Source organism: Argopecten irradians, chromosome 12 (assembly GCF_041381155.1).
Source record: "Argopecten irradians isolate NY chromosome 12, Ai_NY, whole genome shotgun sequence".
NCBI classification, from domain to species: Eukaryota; Metazoa; Mollusca; class Bivalvia; order Pectinida; family Pectinidae; genus Argopecten; species Argopecten irradians.
The window spans coordinates 12,125,658-12,150,657 of NC_091145.1; the positions used below are offsets into that span (position 1 = coordinate 12,125,658).

Here is a 25,000-nt window from a genome sequence, read left to right on the forward strand (position 1 = left end):
GAATTATTGCGTTGATACCCCGCCAATGCGATAAAGTGAGATGACAGAAATCAGTCAACTTACTAGCTACAATCCACAACGCATCTCCGTTTTACTTGGTCATCCCATTTTAGTTTTTTAAATCTAATATTAACAAATTAACATGTATTAAATTTAATTTCGTGTCATTATTTTTTCAACTTATTCGTGAACATATAATTTCACCTACTGAAGTTTTAACAGATACTATGTGTAGATGTCGTACCATAGTAAGATAACGCAGCAATGATAAAGTACTGAAAATATATGTTCTGTTTTTTTATTCAAACAAATATATTTTAACATAGCACAATTACATAGCATCACCATCCGCATTGCGAACATTCACATTTTTTATAAAATAAAAAACATGCATATTTTGTAATTCAGTATTATGTCTCATCATGATTACAAATAAATCATGACAATAGAATTTATACAATGGAATCTGTTTGTGTAAAATGATTACACTATGATAGACTCATCTATCATAGTTACTTCCCTTCGTTTCACGCTGTCCGTACTGACGATGTGAAACAAAATGGTGTCATTCTTATAGATAAGAATGTGATAAATTATGATTTCGCCAATGATGAATATCAACAAACAACATATAAAATATATCAAGCTTTTCAAGCCAAATAATAAATATAAAAAAAATCTTTTCGACCTAAGCAGTTTGTCTTATGCGGTATTCAATAGTTTGAAAATTCAATATGTCGAGTGCATATTATGTCACTGAAATAGGAATGTAAGAAAAACACACGTAGAATGGACTTTTCTCCAGTGTATGAATCGATTTGAGTATAAGAACACTATAATAGCGTAAGTCTGCTTTTCTAAATGTATCAATTTAAAACGAACCGAAGAAAAACATAATTAGGATCATAATAGTGAATAGCAACTCATCTGTATCCTCGAAATTTCAAGTGTACTGTCATTCTCGTCACGTATGGATATAACGACAGTGATAGTAACCCCTAGGTTCAGTTTTACGAACATTTAAAGAATTCCATAACTAAAAAGTCTCCATTGGAATCATTACAAATTTTAAGGAAGGCTCCTTAACTTCGGATTCTTTCCTAACTTCTGTAATGCTTTCCTATGAGGAGTTTTAAGTTAGGAAATTCTTTAAAGGTAAGGAATCTATCAGAATCATATATTAAACCTACAAGGATCCAGCAATGAGAGAAATTTCATTTCTTGCCGTAAAAATAATGTTACCATCAAGTATACTTTCTGCAATACAACCATGTGAAGCTGAGATAAAAAGGAAGTTTTAACAATAGTGACCCTATTCAGATGAGTATATATCGCTCGTGTGAAGTAACTTTACAAAGACCTTAAATGACAATCTCTCCATATTTAACACATAACGCAACACTCAACAAAATAAATTAATGCCAGTCTCCACCACTATCCTGAGGCGTGAACATTCATATGTAATTTCAGTTCAAATGAGGTGGCGAATATTGTGCCGCAGACACCACAAGAGCACGCCTTCTCCTTCGCGTGCGTTCTCCGCACGTGACTGTCATGAGCGGCGTGTGATGCAAACGCTTTACCACAATGTCGACACTGAAAAAGGAATATAGATTAAATATTTCTTCTGTTGTTTTTTAACGATATTTATCATAAACTTTATTTACGGAATACCGTTTGATTTTATTATGATTATGAGGGGACAATGATAATTGACGACATATGAATTCTGTAATCCCATTGAATAGATGTTTTCACGTTTCAAAACCATTTCAATAAATAGTGTTTAATACTTTAATTTTATTAATAAAATCATCGATCTATCTTTGAGATCCCTATTATTTCAGTTGCTTATGTTGAATTATCTAAACCCAGTGAGAAGATGTTGACAAGTTTCAAAAACATTTCAATAGATAGTGTTTAAAACTAAACAATCGTTAATCTTCATCTTATTTTTGGAATATCTCTTATCAAAGTTTATATTACCGTACCTTGAATGGTTTTTCCCCTGAATGTTGTCTGATGTGTGTCCGTAAGATGCTGGACGCTGTGAAGGCTTTGTTGCAGTAGACACACTTGTATGGTCTTTCACCGCTGTGTACCTGGTAATCACAGAGTCTATTGTCAAAACTTTTACAGTCAAATTTCAGATTTAAGAGAAAGATTGTATCTTGATACAAAAATTCGTTTCGTCATCCTAGGAAGGATTTGTCAGTGTATGAGAGTTCATAAGATTATAAAATTAAAATGGCAAAGCAAATAGAATGCTAATCAAAAACAAGAGCTGTTGGAGAACAGCAAAGCTCGCCTATTCAGAAGAAGTTGATGTTCAAGTATTTACTATTTAAACATGGAAATATGACAAATTAACAGACTCAAAAAAAACCTAAAGGGCCCCAAATTGGTTGTATTATCACGTTCAGCATCCATACACATTAGGAAAATAAAATCATAAACATTTATGATGACTTATGCTTAAACAATTGACAAAATAGAAACTTGCTCAAAAACTTTAACATGGAAATATGACAAATTAACAGACTCAAAAACCCCCTAAAGGGCCCCAAATTGGTTGTATTATCACGTTCAGCATCCATACACATTAGGAAAATAAAATCATAAACATTTATGATGACTTAAGCTTAAACAATTGACGAAACAGAAACTTGCTCAAAAACTTTAACGTGAAATGGGACGCCAACGCTGACGCCGACGCCGGGGGTGACAACATTAGCTCCCCATATACTTCGAATAGGCGAGCTAATGAAAACAAATTAGGAATATTACTTCAATACTTAAGCCGTTCTCATATTTATTTTCTCAATTTCTCTTATTTTCAAAACAGTCAGTACCATGAATTTTCCGTTGCCTATAGTGTACAACCTAATCCTTATGTAACTAATGTAAAAATGTTAAGCATTATAACTTACCTATTTTTTTTTTTTTTTTTTTTTTTTTTTTTTTTGTAAACATCTTTGTTTTTAAAGTCATAGCAACCAATTAAAAGATAAACCAAACTATTAGCTGTTGTCATACTTCTTGCATATGTTCTTTATCCATACGCGGATATCTATCATGAACATATCCAATAAAAGGTTTTTGTCTGAATATTAAAAGCCAATTCAGGTTGTCTCCCTTACCCGCATGTGCTTGTTTAGACTCGATGACTGGCTGAAGCTCTTAGCACATACCATGCATTTGTGCGGCCGATGTTTCTCATGCACGTGCAATATGTGAATGCGCAGACGGTCCCGCTTCTCAAATGATCTAAAATAGGAAAAAGAAAGGGTCATTAATTTCTTAATTTAACCAGACTGCTTGAGAAAAAATCATGCCATCTCACTTAACGTCACAGAAATGTTTTTCTCACATAAACTTAGGTCACCTTCAACTTCGGTGTGGTGAGAGTTCAAGTGAGATATTGCTTTGGCCTTGAGAAAAACTAAACCGGTGATCGACGGATTTTCCTAAAGCTCACACCACATCATGTACAGTAAACACATTTTTGCGTCCGATTTACTACCACGGATTTCACGATCCAAGTAAATTCGCGAAAGTTTTTTTTTTCGCGAATTAATGTCTTTATCACTTATATTTATAGGAATACAATTTCGTTTTTAATTCCGCGAACGTAAATCTTCGCGAACGTGTTTTGATATGGAGATTCAGAGATTCAGTTGGTTTACAGCATCTTAATGACTTAAGGTTAAAGACCCTGTTTAAACTAGTGATTTTTTGTATACTTCTTGGGTGTTTTCAAACATAATTTGACTCGTAGATTGGTGTGTTGTTTGTAAATATATAAAATATGCAATTGTACAGTGTTTTGTTACACGTCCACGGGGTTCGGTCACCAAATAACCATGTCATTTTGTTTACTAGTGTTTTTAGCATGTAGTAGAAACGTTGGTTTGACCGGATTCGACTTAACTTAGGCATACACATCGAGTCCTTTTTGACCTTGTCAGGAAAATGGCGGCTGTTTTGTTCAAATACACCTAAGAAGTGATATTTAGGCATACCAAAATCACTAGTTTAAAGAAGGTCATAAACCTTAATTTTGTCATTGAGCGTCACATGATTTACCAAAAGCTGCTTTGATCTTTGTCTTGAAAGTTTCTTCAGATTCAGGGTAATTGAGGACTAAATATAGGCATCGGTGGAGAGGAAATTAAGAATTACATTTTCTTTTCAAGAGCAGAAATATCCGAAGAAAAGTTGGTATTATACAACTGTCTTCTGTTCATCGCCAGGAGTGTAATATAATTAAATAGACTAACTAAACTTCTTTACTTGTTTCAAAGCAAAAATTGCAACAACAATTAATTACACATAACACAAAATCCTTCAATAGTTGAGCTGCAAAATGAATTGATAAAATTGAAAATTTGTAAATTATTTTTAAATTTAATAGTTAAAGACATAACTAAACACATAACAATCACTTTAAATGTAAAGCAACTACAAATGTAATTTTCCTAACGGGACTATAAATATAGATCAACATTATTTTATTAGAACAATTAAAACAATATCAGCAGCCATACCGGTAGTAGATGCTATTAGGGTATAATCTCAAACTGCTTCGTGAACATTATATCACCATTATTAAAGCATCTATTTTATTATACTACACTCCTGACGATAGGCAGAAGGCATTTGTGTGCTACCGCTCCGACACAGGCGGGGGTTTGATTATATTAACAGTTATGTTATCATGCGGTTACTGGGTCGTTAGTTCCGTTGCGTAAACACTCATATAATAGAATTAATAAACCATAGAAAGCCCAACTACCCACATCACTTCCATGGCGCCTTATGGAGGAGAAATTTCCTGCCCTTTGCAAAAGGCAAATTTGAAGCTTTTCGCCAGCAACGAGACCGGAGAGGGGAATACAGACATATGAATCGAAACCCGCATCGAGTGTCGAGGGGGACGAGAACGAAGCCAGAAGTTACATCCCAATAGAGGTGTGTTGTGAGAAACCCTCTTTCTAAGCTTTTCTTGTTTTTTCTTAAATAGATGACTTGGGTTCACGTGTTGTCCCCGCCGTATTCACTTCCGTTATCCAGAGTCTCGGGACAATCCAATTGAGACGAGAAGACTTGACGTAACAGCATTACCGCCCGGCCTGCTAGCAGTGGGGGACATGTAACTTACTTAGGAAAGTTTACCGACTAGTTAATGTCGTTTGGAGGACAAAAACAGAAACACTTTGGTCTTAATGGTAAACGTCATCTTGGTGATTAGTCGAGATTGTAAGGGTACGATTGGACCCGTGTATTACAACAGTGAACACTGTGTAATCTTCGGTATAGGTATTAGTATGTTTGAGGAAATGTTGTCTGGAACTAATCCTAATTTAACAAAAAAAATGCATTGTCTCTTTATCACTCAAAAACACGTCGCCATATATCATTGTTTCAAATCTCAGATTTGACGAGTTGCGTTGTAACTATCAGATTACTACAAACAAATTTATGTCGGGGAGAAGCTGCAGTGGCCAAGTACTTAAAATGACCCGACATATTACCACAAGCCCTCTACCCCTACGTCGCGAAGTCTTTCATCGAACTCCTAAACTCGCCATATCCTTAAATGATCCTTTCATCAAAAAACCATGACAGTTAGTAGTACAATTTATAACCTAATTCTCAACCTATTTCAATTGAATAAATAAAAATTATTACCTGCTGCAAAGGTGACACGGGAACTTCCTGTTGCCTTGATCCACACATCGTGTATACTTTAGATGTTTGTCTCTGTAGTACTTATAGGCGAATACCTTCCCACAGCGCTCACACTGGTACCCCTCGGACGCTGTTTCAAATAAAAAAAAATAACCGTCACAAAATACCGTTTTTTATTTTTTTATTTTTGTTTTACAGAAAATGGATATCTTAAACCTCGTTTTCTTTATGTCAGCATATTCAAACTATATGTACATAAAATGCGATCCGCCAAAATATTTTTCAAATCAATATTTCAATAACCTAAAATGCATCAAGCGATGAAGCCTCCTGCTTGAACTTACTTAATACAAGTTCTCAAAATAGTAAATTGATTTTTTGCGGAGAATTATTTTTTGTGATTCCTTATATCCCACGAAATATGCGAAATGTAATCGCGCGGAAAAAGCAATTGGTTTACCTTTAGCAAATATTGGTACAGTAAGGGGCACAATATTCGGATTATACCTAGGTTCGAAGATTATATGATTGAAGTTAGAGCGATGAATAAGTTACTTAAAATGTTTATCTATAGTAAGTTAATGTGAATTATTCAATTTCAAGTTACCGTTACATACGGCAAACCAATAGCATTTGCAATTACCTCGAACTATTTTACAAAACACCAAATTGTGCAAATACAAAGACAATGATAGATGGTGATTATATTATATTTTCTTATTGATTTAAAGTTATTAAGAGAAAAAGTTGGTAAACATTACTGTAATCCTATTTTCGCCTGCGATTCAATTTTGTGCATTTAGCCGGTAACTATTGCTAGAGAATAATCAAAGGCGAAAGGGCGTTTCGTCCATCAACTCTTAAAATTACATTTTCAAAAACACATTTTTCATTGTTGAAAGTTCTGGAAGATATATCAGCGTGTTGTCAGCCCTTAATTTCCTTTTTCTTAATAATCATACAATCTAAAATATATTGTTTACAGGATTTTCAATCCAAAGTATTAAATAATATTTATTTATGCACAAGGAAATTAGAAAAAAAAGTAGATAAAAAGTTTGCTTACATTCACTTTCCTGGTTGCCTTCCCCATCTGCCATTTCCTTCAAGGAAACAGGAACACCCATGAACTGTAAGTAACAGTCCCCGTACCACACCAGGAACTCCGCCCCCTGGGGGATGTCTTTACACACCTCATAATAGATCTCTCCGTCTATCTGGATAGCGATAAGGTTCTGTTCCTGTGCGTACCGTGCACAGTTCACAAAGGACATCCAGTTTCCCGTGCTGCCGCGACCGTCCACAAAGTGACTTAATTTGCCTTCTTGGAAAATCTGAAAATGGAAGAAAAATAATAATAATAATATCCGTCTAGATACTGTTAAAACATTTGAAAGATAATGCTGAACACATAAATTCGCGACTTTTTAAGGATATTTTGTAAATACATTGTAGTACAATTATTCGTCAAATACTGGCGTTCCAGCTATCTCACGAATTTCCGAGAATATTTTTACTTCGCGAAAAAATAGAGCGGTTTAAAGTAAGTTAATTTGCATATTCTTATAACAAAGGCATGATTTGTCAGATAGATGTGTAATCAATTAACTTAAAGATTTTCTATGTACATACAAGTAAAAAATATATTTTTCTTATAATAGCAATATAAGTACTGCTTTAATAAAACTAAATGTAGATTAAATATTTTAAAGAGTAATTTAAGACCAACAAGTAACAAAAATGAAACGTTAAAAACAAAAACTATTTTTATCGTCTTGATGATAATTTAACACGTTGTATAGCATTTCAATTTTTATATGATAACCAGAAAATAAAAGGAAACTCTCGACATAGATTTGAAAAAAAAATGAAAATATCACAACAATTGTCTAAATGTTATATTTGTATATAAGGTAATAGTAACAAGAAAGTCCTTTTTCGTGAGAACCCCTGGAGACAAAAGGTACTATACACTTATTATCGTAACATCAAACCGCAACTTGTTTAACTGTTTAGCGGGAGAACTCAAGGTTAATAACACGAGTCATTAAGTGTATTTCCGAAAACGTGTGTTACTTCTATGGAATGTTTTAATCAAGCCCCGAAATGTGGCCATCGAATTATTGAACTTTGGCAGATTGTGACATCCTTATACCTAACCTAGTGAATGGACGACTGGCAGTATCTTAAGAAAGTCGTCTGGTATTGACAGAAGTATGGTAAGTGTCCATTCAGACTCATCATCGGATGATTAAACATCATGTCTACCCACTACCATGTCAGTACGTAGTATTTGAACACGTGTGTTAGCAAACATCTTCGCACTGGAATGTCAATATAATTTGTCACAAGTAACAATCGGACCGACAAGATTGACAGTTCTGGCAGATAGCCTGATCTCATTAACTCACAAAAGGTGCGCAGTTTTAGACCCCGTCCTCGTTGCAAATTAAAGAAGGACACTACAACTTAAAAAGCTAACACTCGTAGCGATTTTGACTGATAATGAGTATAAACCTAGACGTTCTTCTTAAAATCATTGCCAGCTTGATCTTTTTTTTTTAAATGCAAAATTTAAGTTCTTGAAAATGTATACCTAATAACTAGAAAATAAGTGTTTAGCTTCACCATGCATGCATACAGTAAAACACGGGTTAAACTGTTGTAAACATGGTATGCTAGTTATAACTTTAAAACTCAACGCGTTGTATAATACCTCCCCTTTTTATATGATAACCAGAAAATTAAAGTAAACTAACGACATGGCTAGATATTTTTCCATCTGTGTGTGTGCACATGAAAACTCACACCTGATATATTGATTCTCAAGGTTGTTTCTCCTTGTGACGGTTAGAATCTAAACTAAACTTAACCACTCTTATACCGCTCTTATATCTTCATATTGGTCGCCAAACCTCTTAATTACCCGATTTCGACACTCGATTCCTCTTCAGACTTTTTAAAGTCGTGTGAGGCGGCGAAATTAACAATTACTCGCTATTTGGGAAGAATCGATGCAATGATAAGTGCAAAAGATATGCACGGAAAATGTATTATAATTGTACAGGTTTTGGCCATGGTAAATATTAGAAAATTTATACTCCCTTTAGGTGTGATATTAAGATGATATTTAAATAGATAGATTATTAAGATATTAAAATTTTCACGACAAACCCGGAATGACATTGATATATATATAAATGTAAGTGGCGACTTGAAATTCTCAGCATTAATTTACCAGTTTTAGGCTATAAATAACAGTCTATAAAGGGTAACGTAATATTTGATAATTTCTAAGACGTTAAAAATGTCGGACAGGGCAACATCTTAAACACTAATACAAAGATAAGATAGCATGAACCAAAATATGTTTTATATTTCGTATGAGTATTAAAGATGAAAATTTTCTTAAGAATTTTAAAAATAAAATAGATCTGAAATAAGAAATAGTTCTTTTCCGATCAAATTGTTTGGTATCTCCTCGCATCTTAATCATCTTGCTCTATATAGATTGTACATTTCATACAGTATATAGGTAAATTAACCACTTATTACAAATACGTACTGTTTATCACTCAGAGTTCGGATAATATATTTCATGACCTTAATTATTCAGACATATTTGCAAACGCATGAATTCATGCACGTCTATCAATACCATCATTTATTTGACATATTTACATAAGCATGATTCCACGTATTTTGCAAACTTCTACCAAAAAGTGCCCTTGATTATGAAAGCAACATTATTCTTAGCAATAATTACAATTTTGATTCATGTTTTTCTCTTCTAACCAATCAACTCGCAAATTGATTTCACACAGCAAAACATAGAATCTGTATATCATTTTGCTTCAAATTTGTATTATTAAAAAAGATGATGATCGCATTTTACATGAAAAACTGTAAAAGTGCTTGTTCGCCAAAATCACATTTTTATATAGATTTTGAGGAAGCTATCGTAATCTAAAACTTACGCCTAATATCAAAAGCTTCGTAAGTGGGATACAATGAATGTAGAGAGCATTCAATAATTAAAATACGTTTTCGATATAAATTTAAAAGGTAAACAAAAAATTAACATTAACATATGTACACATATTGTTTTTGTTTGCATAAATGTCTATGTTTATAGGATAAATGTGATGAGTTATTATGAGTTGGGGCTGAATATAAGTGGTGTGATGAATGAGAGCCCTCCTGTATTGGGACATTTGTTTCTATTTTTGGGGCTGACCCCAAGGCCCCAACCTTGGCAGCCTTCAGATATATAACATGTCTGGGATATCAAATTTTTATTTTTTTTGTAAAAAAAAAAAAAAAAAAAAAAAAACATATGTGCACATTATCAGGTCGTCTTCAATTACGTCTTTCTTCAAAAAAACAAAATTTGGTATTCTTACCTCCCACATATATGAATTATCATCGTTTGTCTTGATCTCACTCATGTTGACGGTCCTGCCTTTAAAGGGGCCGAATTTGGTTCCCCGGGCAATGATAGTTTTGGTACAGAATACACCGTAGTGTATTCCCCCTGCAAAGGTCGTCTGAAAAATGGCCACCCCTGTCGAAATAAAATAAATAAAGAGTGTATTTGTGAAATGGGATGTCAATAAACATTAACGACTTGGTAAGATCGTTTAGTGAATACAAACAACTTTGCACCTCAAAATAATGAATAGAAAAGCAACACAAACTTAAAGATGCTCCACCGCTGACAAATGGTATTTTTTCACTAACAAAAACAGAAGCAGACGATTTAGTATTTTTCTTCTGTTACAAAAATTACTTACTTTACACCATTACCGCCATTGAAAAGTTTGAGCTTCTAATTTTACTTCAAGTTAAAAATATGAAAAATAATTAATTGCATCCCAAAACAAATCCGTGCCACTATATTCTATATGGAATAGAGTACTGATTGCGCATGCACTAAAGGCGAAATAAATTATTTTATATTATTTTTTTGTGTTAATTAGGTATATATATACACGATTAAACACAAATTATTGTTCGAATGATGAATATCATTTATGCTCTGTCGGCGGTGGAGCATCTTTAAATATAAGAATGTAAACGTCTACAATAATTAAATTGGTAGTGATTCAATTATTTCAGACTCATTTGCTTGTGACACAAAGGGCCCAAATAAACAAAGCAAACTGTAAACCGAATTCGGAGTCAATGTTTTAATTCATTATCCGTCATTATCATTTTTAATGTTGAAAATTATCAAATCCATGTGACCGAAATTTCCTTTCCTATAAACATCATTTTACTACTCAATCTTAAATAAAGCTGATGTTGTTTGTTTGTTTGTTTTTTTGTTGTTGTTTTTTTTTTCTTTTTCTATGCTCTATGCTAGGTACTAATAATACCAGATGATCGTACCCTCTGGGAGATCGAGGCCCGCAGCTTCTAAGACTTTAGTAGTGATCATAGGTTGTCGCATTGGCGAATGAGAATAGGCACTTCCCCCTCCTAGTATTCTGTCTATGCCTGCAAATATAGAAAAATGTATCTAAACAAACATTGCAAATATAGAAATTTAAAAACAAACATAGATAACCACCTATCAAGTAAAAAATAAATTTAAAAAATAATAATAATAAATTTACAAATATACAGACACAACTAAGTATTATGATAAATTAAATGTTTCACCCTCGCAAAAAGAAGGGTTCGTCAGATGTCGTATGATTGAGTGTATTGTGCATCGGTCTGATACCTGCAAAAATTACTTTTTAAAAATGTAAAAGGGGTATTAAGATAACATTGAAACGATGAAATCGGTTTATACGTCATTGATGAAAAATGTAAATGTATGAAGAGAAAATAACACGCGATGTGAGAAACCAGTGTGTGAAAATGTGATTGAAAAATTAAACTAGTGATTGTAAAGCTACTGTGTTTTTAATTAACTATCACAAACCATTATTTCATAATCGCATCACAGAATGATATAGGTTTAAAACTTCATTTTGTAACGACCCATCAACGATCTAGAACCGTTATCGATTACATAAACAGATAATATAAAAATTTCATGAGTATAAACTAATGTTTATGTTTATATTGATGAATTACCAGTATTAATGCAATATTACCATTTAGGCCATTTCAACGGATTCTTCCGAGCGTAATGGCTAATACTTCGGCCTTCGCTCGCGAAGGGTTATTGCGCTAAACTTCAATATAAAATTTGTTTCCTTTCGTCTTTTTGTATCTTCTGTAATATTAATTCGATATCATTTGAGCGTATTTACGTATGTGTGCCTTGATAAAGGGGCAGACTGTCTTGCCTTTCCTGCTCCATATTTACTATTTGAAGTAATTCGTGTCCTACTGACATACGTTTGTAAGGATCCCGTGTTACCAGGAACATAACTTGGATATTACTTCTTGACCCATACAGTATCAGGAATTATTGGCCATATAATTACCGAGTAATTTCAAAAGTACGCACCAAAGAAGTAAATTCTAACTTCAAGACAATAAACTGCGATATTAACACATATATATTTCACTCTATAATTATTTCACTGATAAACATATTAAAGTATTCGTCGTTTTTATTTTAGTGATGGTATTATTTAAATATTTAAATAATAATTGCTATTTTATTCAATGAAAAAAACCTTTTATCTGTGTTACATGCGTTCAAAAAGAATCATAATTACATAGTTACTAAGATATTTTCAATGATTTTAGTGCATAATAAAATATACTCACATAAAATAATATATACTCGTATAAAATGATATATACTCATATATCAGTATTAAGTACTACCAATTCAAATTCATTCTATATGTGCACATTGAATGCTGCCATTCTTATGCTTTTCCTTTCTGTTTATAGAGCATTTCCAATCGCAGCTTCTTATACTAATTCAATCGTTAAAAATACTTTTCAGATTACTATGATGGTATGCACACGATGAAAGCAATTAGACAGAGATTCATTCAAATTAATTCAAATTACCAATCAAAGTGTTTACAGAGATAACTTCTGTTTTGAACAGTTTTATCTTATGTATATGTGCTGCTAATAATTGATCTTAATTGTATTTTACACGAAAACTACAGTTAAATATCCTTTAATTACAATGAATTAAGATAGTTAAACTCATATGCAAGGCATAACATGAAAATAGAATGTAAAGTAGTCAGGAATATTTACTATCTATTCATTATGAAACAGTCAAAAAGGTGCAGTTTAAGATCAAATATAAGCATAACTAGTGGTCATTTTTATACGGTATACCATGAATCATATACTTTGTGTGTATAGTTATATGTTCGTTGTTTCCTAGGTGACTTAAAAACAACGGAAGGATTTGTTTTATATTTTGACACATTATTATTATTGCATTATTCAATATTTTATGACACCAGCTAACCACGAAAGAAATTTTAGCCCAATGTATAATACGAAAGAAAGTACCCACAAATATTCCAGGTTATATTGAGCAGTAATTATTTTCTGTATGGTAAAATAAAACAATTTTTTACACGAACAATTATATGTATATGAAAGACATGTGGAAGACAGAAATAGAAGAAAATGGTAAAGAAGTGGCAAGGTGACGAGTTTGGAATTGTCATACCAGAAATATAAAGTATGTATATATGTTTCTGGTCATACTGCAATGTCCTCAAATATTCTAGTGTTATCTAAAATAGAGGTCATAAAATGACGGATTTGTGATAGCCATTCTGCAATATCCTCAACTCTCTGATTATTGTCTAAATTAGTGGTCGTGGTAAAGAATGGTCTAAAAGTCGTTAGGTGACCGATTTGTGATGGACATACTGCAATGTCCTCAACTCTCCGATTATTATCTTATCACTGATCTAATCCTGGGTAAAACAATTACAGGAGCGCGTTCGCGATGAGGAGACAAACAAATCCGATTGGAGAGTCCTTCACTTGTTAGGGACAGTCTGGTGGGACGGAGGCGAACGCGCCTTGTCCAGATTAGAAAAGTACTGGGTAAGCGAACATTTGTTAGAAATTAGAATACATTAATATGATATCATAAATCAAATTTGGAAATCATCAATGAATGAAGTTAGAAATTGATCAACTGTTTAACAGCGCGCATGTGCCGAGTGTATCGGACTTTATCCTCGTGAGTGTTTGATCTCGCGCATGGCGCGAGACCCGTGTAAACACGGACACCGTTAAGGAGCAGATTTAGCTCTCTAGTGAAAAACTCGAGATTGTCTCAATTCCCGCGAGAGTTCCATTCTTCTATTTGTATTCTAATTTGATCATCACAGGAGTTAAGTATGCGCGATGTATTCTTACTAGCTCTGACGGTGAGACGGTTATTACACAATCGCATCACTCCTGGTGATCTTCCGCCGCGTAATATAGCCCACTGCCGTATTCATTAGTTGTTATGGAGATGCGATAGAGTAATCAGGGTTTAACAGCATTAGCTGTAACAGAACACGTTTCATGGCTTGTTCAATGCCCTAGCACCATTCCGTAAGAGACAGTAATGGTAGTTTGCTTTCTGTATACTACAATGTATATATATCTTTTGCTCTAATACTTTCACTATATTACTACAATTTTCAGCATGTCTTTAGTTTCCTTTTTATATATTTAAATATACATTTATTCAGTATCCTGAAAGCTGCAGAAATAGATTAGTAATCAGTAGGGATGAACTCTTTTCGAAAACTACAGATTTATGAAAAACATGTTATCAATTACATTAAACCTTGTGAAAAAAAGTATTTAAAAACAAACAATGAATTAACGTAAACATGCATTTTTGTTATATAATAACATTTCTCATTGCATGAAATGTATGTAATGAGGCACATATTTTTTTTAATATTTGTCTTTAATCAAACCGACATTCGTTATATATTTACTGTAATCAGGTTATTGGTTTTTTTTATTAGTATTATCTTTTTAACTTATCATATTTAAATAAAGTTGCTTTATTTTTGTTGTTTGTAGCTTACAATGCAACAAAAAAATTAGAACACAATTATGTAAAACTATTGACAAACTGAAAGATTTCCTTATAAGGCATCATGCGGATTTACGTACTGGTTATGAATACACAATGTTAATATTAGGTATTTAATGAATAATACCTAAAATATTCTGTCTCGTGTGCTGAATCAAATGCGTCACTCAATCGCCACTAACCTAAATCTTAAAAATTCAATTAGGTTTGGAATTGTCGGCGCCTTAATCCGCTCGTCTGGGGGTAGAACCGACTCCTAAAAACAACATATAGAAAGCCGCCTAGCATGGCCGAACTATTCTGATGTTAAGACCCTCCATCAATATTTCCCGTTAGCAAATGAAATCAAAATATCTTATTAAAATGTACGGGTCCTAGGGAGAGATTGTTTGGATTCAAAACACAATAAGTATAGGTGACCATGCTTACTACTCGACGGCATTAATCCTTGTGCCTTAAATGCAAAGTGCAAAACTTTAGATTAGGTACTTAATCCTTTTACGGATTTCCATATACCTTGTTGAAATACCTGTTTGTCAACTGACAAATAGTGTTGGTTGTAACAACCTTTGAACCAATCATGCCCTTTGTAACAAAAGGCGGTCAAAACAACTTGTATATTCAGGCAGAAGCTGTTGATAGTTGGAATTAACTCCGATAAATAAACATGCTAAGTATATTTGTAATGTGAAAGGTAAACTACCCCTAATACGTGTAATTACTACCTAAATTAGATTATTCCCTAACAATACATTTACACACGGTTGTCTAAGGTACCAGGAAAGTTAATCATAGCTGTGTTGACGTAGAGAGGTTCGAGGCTAGGGTCGAGGTATAATGGCCGCTAGCTCTGTTACCATTGTTCTGCTGTCAAAAGTTTGTTCGAAGAATGCTGTATGACTTTCAGAAAAGCCTCTTATGGAATGAATTAATGTACATAAGAACTTTATCTAGGACTTTCTCTAATGTGAAACGTCTTAATCTTTTTAATCTCTTATCTCGACAGTGATATTATTCCAATTATTCCCTGATCACGTGGCCAGTTTATATTTTGAATTCTTGCGGTCAATTGATAACAAGTTGTCTTTTCATTTTTTATTTTTCATATTCATCTAAAAAAAAATATAAAATCAAACTACCGACTATATTTTTTATAATAAGAAAGAGTTCATAGAAAAACAAACAAATCATCAGATAGACATCGTTCACCGCTGGTATTGATAAAGCTTATGTCGAAAGAATGATAGACAAAGGACATTGTTTTTTTAATAATTCATTGATTGATCATATAATTATTCAATGGTCTACTCTACTAGGTTTAAGATTGAAACACAAACGAATATTTTATACGGCAATGTTCGATTTGTAAAATATTATGAAATATACTTGAATTCCTTTATATATTTTTTTTCAAAAACGGAAAAAAACCGAAATGAAAATAAGTTACGAAATAATTTAGACATATCACATATTGTATTCAAAGAAATATTTCGTGTTTAGAGATCAAGACAATTTGCGCGTCCACTAGATAGAACTGAAAGCTCTCAGAACTAGGTATATAAGAGTTTTATTCTAAATATGGTTAGTATCGGTATCATTTTATCATACGATTTAATATCCAGTGTCAAAACACTGTTAATGGATATTCAGATCAATTTATAATATCTAATCCTACTTTTTGATATCAATACATTTTGTAAATTGTTTGGCAATAATGTTATTGGATATTTTATTCTGGTTTCGCTCCTTTATAAAATAGATCGCTAAGCTGTAGAATCTCGAGTCCTGATTCTTAATCAGAAAAGAAAGACCATGTATATTTACCTGTCCAATAAAAAACAAATTGTCATGTTCCTTACTTCGTGCAAGTTCTAACGTAATTTGTCTTAAACTAGCACGACAATTTCACACCTACAAGACAAGTGTTATATCTAAACTTCCAATGAAATGCACTTCTATTTACAGATTTTAAATAATTAATAACAAATATAAAATCAACTTAAACAGTTCTTTATATAAATATTTATACAACTTTAATTGTCATGATGATATCAGCTATTATATCAATTGGTCTCGTCTCAAGATTTAATGAGGTAGAAAATAGCTTAGGTACCATGACAAATATACTTCTTCCCCATCCAATAAAGACCAACGCACAGATCAATCATTATATACGTGCACATAGAAGTAATTAATCATTTAACATCGTCAAAAAGACTAAAAACTATGATTTGTGACTCAGTTGTATGAACAAACCTCATTTCTAGACATGCGTTTATCATTCTCTCAACTGTTCTGTTTGTTTAGGTGTTAAAACGTGATTTGTCCCCAGTGTATACGCTTTAAACTTTTGGCGGTTGCCCTAACTCTAATGGGCAAAGTTAAACAAGGTATCTTAGCACTGTTAAAGTGTTTAATGTCACGCATCTTTATCCAAGCAATACGGGACAGTATTCTCATTCAAAAACGAATAGAAGCTGTCAAGAGGAACACCCTGTGTGACAGACGAGAATAAACTCTGGAAGAATGTTTCAAATCTAAATTTGACGTGTTCAATTTGCTTCCATTTCTGAATTTTGTTTACACAGTAGCCCCGAGAGAGGTTTTGGGTATTTACTTAACTCGATGGTACGTCTGTAGGAAAACAGAATTGCGGGGTCATTGTTTCCAATGTTTGTCGACCATCAGTTGTACAATAGGAAGAGCCTTAAGTAGGTAAATAATTCAAACCTAGTCTCTAGATGCTCCTCCCCCGGGTCAAATCTTCCCCATCTGTGGCTGCCGATTAGCGAGCAATAACTGTGCCTGTTAGTTAATGCTTTGTCACACAGGAAATGGTAATAAATAGATATGTGAAAATCGCTCTCAAATGGTTTATAGATTAAAGTGTTAAGCTTTCGATTGGAATCTAAGTAATTTAGATTTACTTTTGGGTTAACATTCAGAGACAAGATCTCTCTTATGTTTATTAATAGAATCAGTGTTGTTTGGTGTTTTTTTTTTATTCTATTAGTTGAAAGCAAAAATGATAAAATTGCGAACATTTCGAAATACCGTTGAGCTTATTATTTAGACGGGTCAAACTTTTCACGATTTTAACTGAAAACGAGAAAATGAAATGTTAGTGGTTTTAATAATTCGATTTGGCTTTATACATGTATAATTCAATCACTTCTCAATTTTTCGCAGATCAAATTTTCGCGATCATAGCAATATCTCCCGAAATCGTTAAAATAGAATCCTCCTGACATAACGGTATTACGTGATATTCATTCAAATCTCACAGAAAAAATTAAATCGTTTTGTAAGAGGTTGTTTTATCTTTTCGTAAATTTACATTTATATAACTTCTAAATCACTCGTGTTAATTACAGTTAGTTCAAGAGTTGTATTTATGTCAGCAAGAATCGTTCGTTATGCTGAACAAGACAGCAAGTGGTGTCATAATAACAAGACGGAGGAATTAGTATAACTGGTGTTCTGGGGAAATCTGATAAATAATAAACATTTTTATTAAATGCTGTTATCTTTGTTATTAACAGTGTGCTCCAATATTAGCATGTAACTAATTAAAAACCGATTATCGTGATTGGTAGGCGTACGGACGATACTTGTTACGGTCAGAAACTATTACTATCATAATCAGCATTTCGCGCGATAATTTAGTAATGAGAACTCTAAAAAATATTAGCATTAAAATATTCGCATTTATAAATATTACATGGTGGATAATTGGTTGAAATGTGCAATGATGCATATCGCAAAGACTAATTTAGTGAGAACTCATGAAAAACGTCATCATCAAAGTATTCAATGTTACGATTAATACATTGCATATGTTGAATAATTATTGATATTTTAGTGCAATAATGCATATCACAAAGACATCATGGATATTATTCACTGTGAAATGGTAAGCTGATAAATAATAGGAAGACAACAAAGGCTAAGTTAAACTATACTATGCTTATATTTGCCCAAAGAGGAAGTATTAGATCTTCTACCATTGGCGAATCAAACATGAAATATCGAATCATTTGTAATCACATCTAGAGCAAAACTATGGCTTATCCATTGAAGCGTGACGATATTATGACCACGGAATCATTGCATGAAAAATGCAATAACCACATTTACACAGAATATTGTACTTGGGAAAATGATATAATTTCATCATCAATGTACTTGAAATAACCTATCTTTGGATGGAAACACTAGTGTAAAAAATTGTAAGAAACCAAACAATCTAAAAATGAGGTTTGTTAGATAAAATATAGACACTGCAATACTGATGAGATAAAAATCTTTCATTGGAAAAAACGAAATATTGTAAAAAAAATAATAGCATGTCATTACATTGTGAAAAAAAAATATTGTATGACGAAACTTTGTTTGGGTGAAGGAAACATTTCTACATTTATATGCATATTTCACAACAAATTACATACTTTCAATTGTCTTTCTTGGACTCTTTAACTTTGTTTCACTATTCGATATTTCTTAAACAATATAAGTTCAATAAGTGATAGTTTCTGTCCGTGCTTATCGCTATGGCGATAGGTTAGACCGTTGTCAGTATTATGTGACCGAGTGGTGTGGATTGTTTGGTGTCTTTTGATGTAAGCTTCAGTGACATAGTACTATGGAATGGAAAAGAGTTCTACTATGGAGACACAACTCGAACATACCGCAGCCTCCCAAAATAGACCGACATTAACATTGCACATACAAGGAAGTCCGGCCTTGAATGACCCTGGCTATTAACAGAACCACTGAACCAAACCAAAAAATCAAAACAAAATGTGGTCTTTAACAGGCAGCTTCTTAATCGTTTGTTTAAAGCTTTTGGGAGAGAATGTTATCAGATGTTTCCAATAGTCAGGAGTTACTTTATCAAATAACCATGAAAGAGAATAGAAACTAGAAGAAGACTCGAGAGTGTACCTCTTGTCTCGCCATTCAGGAATCGAAGTCAGACACGTAGTAGCGTTCTACTAAACAATGGTCGTCTGCTTGGGTTTACAGACAGTGCCGTCCTGGAAGCCCTTCATCTACCACGTAATATTGGTATAACATTCAAACACTGAACAGACCTCCTTATTTTGGAAACATGACAAGGAGGCGTTACTACAAAAATGTTTCTCTTTCAGCACTGTGTAATCACGTGACCAGGCACCACGCGCGAGATGTCTCCCGCCATGTTGTACAAACATTTACTTTGACTTGCCATTAGGATAGTGTTATAAAGGTAAATATACCCGAGTAATTTAGGGCATGAACAAATGTAACGAATTGAACAACGAATTTAACTAAAGTTTACTTTTCTTAACTCGATAACGCGATTGAGTGACATTTAAAGGAGACCAACGAGTACAAATCAAGAGATTTCCGTGCAGAATAACTGGCACTGCACAATGATTCGTTTGTTTTACGCACAATGAAACTCTGAAATAGATAGAAACAGACGGAGTCTGACACCTCAAGAGCAAATAAAGCAAACGAGATTCAACTTGTTATTAGTAATACAATCCGGTACGGACCTACCTCACAACGCGATAGTAGTAACAGCTAATTAAACTAATCAAAACTTCACGTGTATTGTATCAGCGGTACCTCAATTTGTACATTAATGTTATATGCAGCATACACTTGAAATTTTACACGAGCAAATCAAGTAGAACATTGTTATTCAGCAAATTAATGTAGCCCACATTTTGAGAGTTATAATATGTACAATCACAGGTTTTAATTTTACAAAGACAAGTAAGATCTGAATATGACAGTATTGGCAAAACAGTATGTTTCTTTTATTTTGCAATAAAGTGAAAATACACGATTAAGCTGAGAAGCTAAGCATTGCTTTACAATATGTTTTACACTATTCCGTCTTTGCATATTACAGAGTTAGCTCCCTTGCGGGTAGGTATCGATTGTTACGTCATTATTTTGTGAGCGCAATTCACGTCGTTTTCTCCGAAACGTATGACGTTACGCTCGCAAACACATGACGTCACAATCAATACCTACCCGCAAGTGCAGATAACTCTGTAATATGCAAATTCGGAATTATCAGTTATTGTTTAGTGACTTCTGTGACGTATTTCCTATTAAGAACACATACACCTCTGAGAAGTCACATTTTCCGGTATTAAACTTTTTTAAAACGAGACTTCAACGAGACTGAAATCTCAGAGGTGCAAATCCTTAACATTTAAAGAACATCAGAAGCAATGTTTTTTTTAAACATTGTGTAAAGTTTGTATTGTTGCTTATGTTTATAGCTTTGGACAGGTTTGCCGTTGACTTTTAATGAATCATACACCTTATTTCATCAAAACATATGGTTTTCAATAGATACAGTAAAATCTGCTGTAGTGACCACCTCTGTAACCTCTGTCACCACCCATAGGGTCCTAATTTAGGCTAATTTCAACACAATATACCTTGTGTATAAAGACTAACTCTCTATATCATTTTGTCCCTTGGGTTGTATAATTTATGTCAAAATAAACTACTGTTATCTGTCCCAATTATTGAGATGGTCAATCGATAGGTGCTTAATCGTGTGTTTTTAGGTGCTGTCATTTATGTGTGGATAGCATGGTCAAATAATGCAATGTTATTTCAGGTAAAATTCGCGGTCAATTGCTTATCCTAAAGAGGCAATGGAACTATTTCGTAAACTATGCATTCCAACATTTTAAAACACATTTCTGTGAAATTGTAAATATTAATATTAGCGTTTGAATGCTTTTGTACAGTGGAAAATTACAATAAATATTGACCTATGAACCGACACTTTACCTTCAGAAAACAAGCATAACCGTCACTTACAGAGCAATCAAAAAAGACGTTGCAACGTGTTCAATGAAAATTCATAACATAATTAGCCAATGAAAACACTTGTTACAAATAGATTACATGTATCAGTTTGAAATAAAGTATTTCCGCGGAATCTGGTTTTAATCTTAGACTAAGGCATATAAATTATAAGCACAATTAACTACTTATCAAAAGTAATTTATTTTCTCAAGTAATAGCATTTTGTGTTAAACTTTATCGATAAAGTGGTGGTTAGAAAAATGAAGAAAAACCAGTCCAATTATCCTTGGGCCATCTGATGCTCTGCCATCTGTTTTATATATTTGTTTATTTATTTATCTATTTAATTTTATATATATATATTATTTATTTATTTATTTTTAATATGTATGATGTCACCGACATAACCATTATACGAAGTGAGAAACCGTTATTCGTTAGAGACACCTCTGTACATTCGGTATGTGATTTTGTTTTGCCAATTTATTCGTGAAACGTCATGAAACATTCTTCCTGTCTCCATGAATACTTTACGTATTGTCTTTCCCTAAATTGAATAATGCATTTATTGCATCTGGAACAATAAAGTAATCAAGCCATGTTGAAGGTACAAATAATATTTAAAAAGCTTTAGTTTTGTTTAATATGGTTAATATCTTGAAAATTAACATACTGTACACGCAGACATTTTTGCGTTTGATATTTTCGCTAACTGGGATATGAAACCTTTTGCGATGTGATGATTCCGCGCCGTGTATCTATAGTTCTAATTATTAGCATGTCAACATCAGAATATGTTGGTATGATTGTGCGTTGATGTGTTCGCTGATATTTATTGAATGCGAAATAAATAAATAAAAAAAAATCATGCCGCGAATAATTTACTTTATGCGATCCTTTACAGGTGCAGTACCAAGAGGAATCCGCAAATCAAAAAATATATATATTTGAACGCTAAAACGGGGAAAATAATTCTGTACGTTGTTAAATGATGGTTATTACCTCAAAGCGTACAAAAAATTTAATTCATAACTTATAAAAAATGCATTATTAATATAAGAACACAGCATAATTATAATTTCTTAGATTTAATTTTTAACATTTATCTTCAAAGATCGGAAATCAATCAATCAATCAATAAATCAACCAATGTGTCGATACATCAGGTTCTGAAATATTAAATTGATGAGAGATTGCAGATTGTTTAAAAGTCGACATGTTTTTGCTTTTCATTTTAATAGCAGCCTTACAGGGAAATGTCTGCTTATGATAGCATCATTTTTTTTTATATTTATGACAGTTAAAATGGTGTTTGTTTTTCATATTGTTATAATTTGTCCAATAATGCATATGAAATTAAAGATAAATAATTTCTAAATAATATTACAATAAACATGCATATGTATATATATGGGGGCATCTGGATTGACATAAAAAAACAATTTGAAGGATATATTTTTAATGTATAACAGTATATTACTAACTTTTGAATATCCCGGGGGGACGGGATCTGTAGCCGCCCTGCCCCCGAGCAAATACATCACCTTATAAAAATAAATATATACATATAGTATACAATTCTGATGGTCCAGGATAAGCATGAAGACAGTATATGTATACGGTGTATCTACATCGGATGGCAATATTTACATGTACAACCATTCAAAATCTGGCCAAAATCAAATTGCTGGCAAAGCGTATCTCGAAGCATAAAATTGGACTAATAATACGAGGATTGTTTCAAGGATTCAATACCAAATAATACAATTTTTAACATTATTTACAGCAAAAGATAATATATCAATTTACATGACAAAAATTCGTTTTGTTTTTATGTGGAACTTCATATGACAAAAACATTTTAGAAAGATCTTATTGACCATACATCTTGAAATATACTAAGGTGTATATTTAATCATGAAATGTAATTAATGCAAATTGTTCATTGTTTAAAAGAAAATTAAAGAATTGTCATTCAACGGTATGAGACGAGCTTATACATATACATATCAGTTCAAGGAAAATATCAACAGAAACAATTCAAATCCAAGAAAATGGGTTTGTTCAAAATTATATTTGATTTCCTATTTGCAACTTGAAGCATTTCAATTTCAATATCGCCTTTGATAAATTAGATTGAAACTTCGCAATGCACGAATGACGTACTTAACAAAAATATTTCCGTTCTTTTTCGTATATCGCTACAAAGATTTAAATTTACTAATAAGAAAAGAGAAACCCCAAACTGCATCAAACTTGTATTCTGACCTAGGTACCAAATAAGATATGCATAAAAGCAATCAAACATGTTAGTTTATATCAAATAAAGAAATCAAACTTTACCGTGAGTAATGTCCCCGAGTCTCAGACCAGAGAGGGCGTGGCCATTTAATTTCTCTCCCTGTTTGTTCTTTGTGTATCCGTACAGTACCATGTCGACTTCCTCTTGTGAGAATGAAAATGTTGGAATCCCCATGGGTGGGGCGAACCTATTCATCAGCATCCCAGGGGTCGCGTTTCCGAGGGGTGGCGTCATCCCTGATACAGGAGTGTGGTGTGGGGCGAACATGGGGGCGGACATTGGAAATGCCGGACCCCCGAGGTGGAGTCGCTCCATCGGCATCCTGAAAAGATAAAAAAAAATACAAATAAAAAGTGTTCCATAAAATATTTACATCACTTTTCCTGCAATTAAAAATATATTCAGCTATTTAAAATAAGTGTCCTTAGTGGAAAAAAATAAGTGAAGTTCTGGACAATATTTTGAGAAAAATATCATTCAATAAATGTTAAGAAAATAGAACAAAGTTAAAAAGGAAACCAGATAATTTACATTTGTTTAGAGCAATTTCGTTTATAATTTCAATTTTGAGCTTCAGTTAAATTCAATATGAAAATAATTAATATAAAACATTTATGTTTCTAATTTTGAGCACCAGCTAAGTTCAATATGAAAATAAAATTTTAAGATGTGTGAATATCAATGTGAAAACAATAATAAGTGTATAAGTTGCTACTTACCCGTGCATTGGCGAAGAAAACGGATGTGGAAAAAATGGAAACATATTTGGTCGCATTTGTTCCATAATTTATAATTAGTTCATAAAATAAATGTCACAAATATTTTTTGAAAATAAAAAATAACGTATTATATATTTCCGTGTCTAGCGCACCTGTTCATAGAGGAGATTTGATCAAACTGACTACATAATAGTGAGAGCGAGGAGTACTGTCCCTGTTTTCACATATCGCTCATAAGTTTTAAAGTAAACACAAGATTTCATTTGGTCAATCCAAATGCTATCATCGACTGTTTGCGCTTGCGCCTGAAAATGTATGTGATTAATGAAAAGTGACGTGAGACTGATAGTATGACAAGGGGTTACATGTGCTCGCAGGCACAGTACAATGAGATTAAGAGTTAGTTAATTCAAATCGAGTAGCAGCATAAAATAGGGGGCGGAGTTAGACCACTAAGTCGCGTTCGATGGCCAA

General features: G+C 32.9%; 1 protein-coding gene across 1 annotated transcript; it reads right to left on the reverse strand.

Moving 5' to 3' along the window:
- Positions 1 to 295: 295 nt before the first annotated feature.
- Positions 296 to 24,919, reverse strand: LOC138336830 (PR domain zinc finger protein 14-like). The gene is made up of 9 exons (XM_069286422.1): positions 24,527 to 24,919; positions 23,849 to 24,129; positions 11,083 to 11,190; positions 10,095 to 10,255; positions 6,758 to 7,025; positions 5,692 to 5,821; positions 3,141 to 3,267; positions 1,992 to 2,102; positions 296 to 1,596 (listed from the first exon to the last, which is right to left on the reverse strand). The coding sequence occupies exons 1-9, from the start codon at positions 24,589 to 24,591 to the stop codon at positions 1,435 to 1,437; spliced, it is 1,413 nt and encodes a 470-aa protein (XP_069142523.1). The 5' UTR covers positions 24,592 to 24,919; the 3' UTR covers positions 296 to 1,434.
- Between the last annotated feature and the right edge of the window lie 81 nt (positions 24,920 to 25,000).